The 6,000-nt window shown below is 47.5% G+C and overlaps 1 protein-coding gene across 1 annotated transcript in view; it reads right to left on the reverse strand.

Moving 5' to 3' along the window:
* Positions 1-4,060, reverse strand: part of LOC108578348 (transmembrane and TPR repeat-containing protein CG4341) — a 217,962-nt gene extending 213,902 nt beyond the window's left edge. The window contains exon 1 of the mRNA XM_017941667.1: positions 3,816-4,060. Within this exon, the coding sequence (XP_017797156.1) occupies positions 3,816-3,901 (86 nt within the window). The 5' untranslated portion in view covers positions 3,902-4,060. The remainder of the gene's footprint in view (positions 1-3,815) is intronic.
* Between the last annotated feature and the right edge of the window lie 1,940 nt (positions 4,061-6,000).

A 6,000-nucleotide genomic window follows, 5' to 3' on the forward strand; every position in this document is an offset into this window, starting at 1 on the left:
CGTTTGATCGTCGGACCAACCGGTACACGCAATTCCATTAGAACAGGCTGCACGGTTGATTTCTAACCCGACCCCCGGAATAAACTGATTCATACGATTACCCGGTCACAGCGTTATTCCATTACACAGGGTCTAACTATTTATGGTGTGGATCAAAGTGGATCTTCCGGCTGGCAAGAACTACGGGGTGTCTGCTAAGTTGGGTAAATAATATAGTGGCTGAGTAAACTGGTCGAGTTCCGAAAGTAAACCAAGATAGTAATACCTCACGGTATAACGAACCATGTGAATTTTTTCCCGACTACGTACCTGAGCGTCGGCTATTTATTCTTTTACCGCTGCGTAATTATATCTGTTAATTCTCGAAAAGCCATTTTTCGTTCCGTGTCGCGAGGCGTTCGCTTGTATAAAGCAAGAGAGAAAAAAAGGACTGTTTATAAACGATTTTAGTTGCCTCGAGGAATTAACAGTTTTATCCCCCTTGGAATCAAAAGAGCATTCAAACAGCACTCTTATCTCATTCACAATTTATTAAATACACGATACAGTGCCTACGTATTACGAGGTGTCTGCTAAGTTGGATAAATAATGCAGCAGCATCCTAGACTGGTTCAATTCCAAGGGTAAAATAATGCACTTTCAGGTACGTAAATATTTTAGCCGGTAATCAAGAAACTTGAACGGATAAGGAGACTCTTTAAAACCACTAGAGAAACTAGTTTGCGTCCCGCAATTTATTTTCCAAATAAATCTCTCGGACCTTCGCGGACACGTGTTACCGCTAAAGTTCATCTCCGATAGTAGGTTTCGTACGCTTGAATCGAATAAATACACCAATATCGTATCACTTCGCATTACCCACGTCAGAATTCAAGCAAAACAACCCCCTAGTTGTGTAGCGATTGCTGCGGTGCAACAAAGAATAGCCGCAACGGTTCTTACGCTCGAAGAGCTTATCGTCGAAAATGCAGGCAAATAAATCGGCGCGTTATCGTTGGGGCGCGCTGTCAATGGCCGGAGAGGGAAGTTATCGTTCGGTGGAGCGTTGCCTCGCCGCCCCATGCGCAACTTTCACGGAGGCGCGCGCGATAACGACGCAACAGATTCCCATCGATGACGGCAGAAGTACGTAATCGGGCGCCGGTTCGGTGAGCACACCGGCCTCGCAGCTGATCGACCCGCAACTACGATGTTCCGGAGATTACGGGATACTCAATTAAGGGATTCGGTATCATAGAATTCGAGAGCTACGGATTAAGGACGCTTATCGCAAGAGTAACTTTGGATTATACGCCAGCGTGCGCCCTCGTCGCGTTCTGCGTGTCGAATCCTATCTACTGCCCGCGGACTCGCGACTAATTCTACGAGATATAGCGGGATGCTTCGTAGTCTAAGCATTTCTCCCTTCTTTCTGCTCGATCTCAACCCTTTCGCGAGATATTTTCGTTTGGTTGTGTTGGAAATGGGCGATTGAGATTGTTGCGACCTGATTAGGACGCAACGAAGTCTCGGTTCGGCGGATTATAGTAATAAGCCACTTAGTCACATTTGAGGTGCCGACGTTCGGAAGACCGCAATATACCCCCCGTGGACTCACCAGCGCGACACTCGGGACCATAAAACATTCGTTACCAAAAAATGGTAAGATTTCCTTGGACACTTTTAGTTATAGGAATTACTTTAAACGTTGAAATTTTTAATACTCGTTATTTGCCCCCACCATCGTATTTCGAAAATTCGACGCCGACGTCCAGAATGCATAGCAGAATAGAACGCCGTAGAGAAAACGAGAATCGGCGCAGTAGGTTAGGTGAAAATCGCGAAAAACTACTATCCCCAAGCACGATGTTATGTGTCTATACGCGTCTCTTAGCCGTAACTCGGGAACCGTATGAGCTATTGAAAAACACAGCACACCGTTGTATTCGGGATAAAAAAATGGTAGGATTTCGTTGGACACTTTTAGCTGTAGGAATTATTTTAAACGTCGAAATTTTTAATTCTCGGTATTTGCCCCCACCATCGTAGCTCGAAAATTCGACGCCGACGTCCAGAATGCATAGCAGAATAGAACGCCGTAGAGTGCAAGAGACACGTCGTCGCGAAAAGAACAATCTAAATTCAACTAAACATCTACAACATCTAACCCAACAACCAAGTTTCGATACACCTCGAACCAGCGAGAACAATCATCAACCTGCGCCAGAACTCCTGATCATAAGACTTGATCAAGGTCCACGACGCAACAGAGATAAAAGGAACGTCATTTCTCTGCGAACAGCTCCGAGGAACTGTCTTCTGGACACTCGAAAAGAGAGACGAATTTCAGACACATCTGGTGGTCCCTTTGGTGTCTTTGTTTAGCAAAAAAGACATTTTCGTTCTCAGGTGACACATTTTATTTGGTGCCCTATAGAAATAATCCGACAGATTCGGTAGCAATAAGAATTAGTTTGCGCGAGATTTGGACGCGAGGCGATACGAATTTTCGTGTACAAAGGCGACATTATGTGTAATTCGGTAGAAATGTTGCAACTTGGTCAAGTATTCACGTTGAATTGTAGAGTAGTGCAAAGTAAATATCTATTGTATTACGAGGTCGTTAATATATCATTACGAATTAGCAAAAGGGTAACATGACAGAAAGAAACGGTAAAATTAGGAGAAAAATGGATTATCGATGGGGAAATTTACAAAACAAATAATCGAATTTAAAGGGAGGTGAAAATTTGACAGGATGATCGACACTTGCTCCATAAAACATCCAATTTCCCCAATCATCTAAAAACGTCCGCACGTTAATCCACCAGCGTATGATTTGCGTCCCCCGGTTGTCGCTGTTAGCGTAATTAGTAATATCTGATTAACTAAACCGTAGTGGAATCGGATTAAATGAAATCGGAACGCAAATCGCAGTAGCTCGTAAATCAGCTTATCCAGCTGCGACTTGTCCTTTATTCATTGTGTTTGCGCTTGTTTGCCGTTGCACTCTACATTTACTCTCTATTGCCTCGGTGTCGATAAATACCGCCATTATCGCGGCCATTAAGCAGGCGTTCTGCTATCGATGACGAATTTTTCAAATCCCCCCGAATCGTCTCTGTAGTCTACAGAAATAATTCTCTTACGTACGCAACGTTATTTAGCTGCTTGCAGAACGTCCGTGTATTCAGCGTGTGTATTTCCAGAGGACTAAAGTTCGTTCGAGCGTAAACAGCGTAAAATGTAAAGTGTCCGGTAATTGCTACGAAGCTGAAGAGGGGAATAACAACAAACCGATACACGCGACAGAAACGTAAAGGTTACTCTGACGAAGAAAGAGACTCTCGACTTTCAGCCTTCCTACGTTTTTGCACTAGCGACGAGTGTAAACACGAGCCAATTATTGGCTTAATATTGTGCGAAGCATTCAGTCTTTACGATATAATAATTCTTAATGTTACAAATTAACCCTTTCGCTGTTATTAGAGCCTGTAGCCTTTCGAATATTCGCCCGCACTGTTTCCTCTGTGCGAATTTAATTTCTAATTCTTGTCCTTGGCGTAATTCCTCCTCAAAAATGGTGAACTTTTCAATTTTTCAGAAAAATAAAAAACGCCGAAATAGAAGATTCTGCTGCCTTTGTTGAAAATCTTGCACTTAAAATGAATCGTCGTAAAGCAAGAAGTTAATGGTGCACAGGGAATAGCGCAGGTATCTTCGCTTAGTTGAGACGATAAAGTATCGAAAAGTCCTTAATCCTCGTGAACGCAGGTTGAAATATTCGGTGATATCTCGAGGCAAGGAGGAAAATTGACGCAACGAGCGTGACTTACCGATCATCGTAGACGAAACCCGCTTGCAGGGTGTTGCAGTAGAGGGCCGTGGCGACGAGGGCGCAGGCTACGGCTAGGATATCCATGTCACATCGTGGCGCAGACCGTGACGGCGGCAGCGATGTCGACGGTAGCGGCGGCGGCGGCCTCTTAACTTGTTGCACGTCCGCGGGCCTTCCTCCTCCACCACCTCCACAGCCCCTCCTCCTCCACCTCCTGGCTCCAGCGGCTCGCCGTACGGCGGTCGAGACGTCCGCCGGACGGTCCAGCGACCGCCGTTCTGACGCCTGCCCGGTTGTTTCTCGCCCGGGACGAATGTCGCTGACACGTCGCGAGAAACGAGCCAGTAATCAAGCCGCAGCTTCGTCGAGCCGTGACGCACCACGTCGAACACCTTGACGAACCGAATACTCGACGCTTACTGAACCACCGTCTACTAAAATCCGAGCCTCGAACTTGCCAATTCGTCCTTAAGCCGGAAACGCACGATGTCAGAGACGAAGCTTCAACATTCGTGCTCGACCCGCCGAATCTTCGGGGAACACGAACACGCGAAACTCTTACGGATCCCACCGTGAACAGAATCGCGTATTATCGCTTCACGCGCGCGCTTAGATCTTGATTCAGATACTCGTTTCTCCGTCTTCCTTCTATCCGTTACCACCGAGGACCAGCTTCCTCTCTTCGCCGGGGGGACACTTATCTCGAAGGTATCACTCCGTTGCTCATGTACATCCTCCAAACGAATCACTGCGCTCGATGCTACGTATATCGCGTATATATCACTCGAAGGAAGATGAGTCTAGGTGAACGAGAGGGTGTTACAGTTGCATCGCAGTCGGAACGATCCTGGAGGAATGTTATTGTCCGAGATGGACAGTTAGAACACACACGAACGGCTGTTTGAAAAGCGAGGAATAAGAAAATTGCGTGGACGTAGATCGATCACCAACGACGACGGCTCTCCTTCTCGAGCTTGAACCGACGTTTGCACGAGCTGGGGGGAACGATACAGCAAAAGACGCTGGATAGGTGAAACGTTTGACACGGTGTACCCGCGACGCGGCGCATGTTCCGAATGCGGAACGCCAACTGTCGCGCGCCCCCCGAGGACGAGCGCTTTATACGAGCGGGAGACGGGCATCGATCGGACGGGCGCTTGCGCTTGCCCGCTCCTCTGCTCTCTTCCTCTCTTCCTCCTCCTCCTCCGCCTCCTCCTCATCTTCCTCATCCTCCGATATGCTTCCTGGTCCTCCTTCGCTTCTCTCCTCTCCTCTCTTCGTGTTGGAAGAGACAGAGAGAGGAAGGCAGCCTCCCTCGTCTGACGACCGGCCGCGAGAGCACGACGCCGACCACGAGCAGCGCCGCGACCACGACCACGACCGCGGCCAACGGACTAGATTAACCGCAACCCCGGTGACGCTGCTGACCGATGGCTGCCCTTTTGGAAAATGACGCGCGACCAACCAACCTGACGTACACGCGTGCACTCAACTTTCTCTCTGTCGCCGTCTTAAATCGGTGTCTTCTTTCTTCTTCGTTCTTTGACAAACATTCTCTTCTCTTCTCTGGTGGTCCTGCTTTTCTTCCATCACGTGTTTCATACCTGTAACAATAATGGTTGCATCGTGGAGGTTAGCGGTTGCCGAATGCTAATTCGAAGATAGGGGTTGGACGATTATAATCGCGCGGAGGGAGGAGGAAGGAGAAGGAAAAAAAAACGTTAGGGAGGACAACAGGTGTTGAAGGGAAGCGGAGATTTCTTCGCGAAGTTAGAAAGGTTGTTAGGTTGGTATCGCGATATTAAATAGGGTTGCCGCGGCTTGTAACCGCTCTGTCCGTCGCGCGTCGGCGTTTGCGCTGCCGTTTCAGTCCCGTGCTCCCTCAAATTACCACGATTAATCACTATAGTCGCGAATAATTAATTGCGCACAAGGGGCTGCGTGAAGCGTACATTCATCATGAGTATTGTTTTAACCATGCCAGTTACGCCCGGTGATAGTATACTTAGTCGCGGCCGTGTATACGACTGTTCCCTCTATGAAAACGAAAGACATTCCCGCCAAGTTTCCAATTAACCAAATGAACGGCCCTTTCCACGCGAATTGCCGCGATCCTTTTCCCCGAAAATATTGCGTGACTTTTATCTCCAGATTGTTCAACGTTATTAAAACAAACGTTAAAA

The sequence above is a fragment of the Habropoda laboriosa genome, unplaced genomic scaffold (genome assembly GCF_001263275.1).
Source record: "Habropoda laboriosa isolate 0110345459 unplaced genomic scaffold, ASM126327v1 scaffold5, whole genome shotgun sequence".
Classification (NCBI taxonomy): domain Eukaryota; kingdom Metazoa; phylum Arthropoda; class Insecta; order Hymenoptera; family Apidae; genus Habropoda; species Habropoda laboriosa.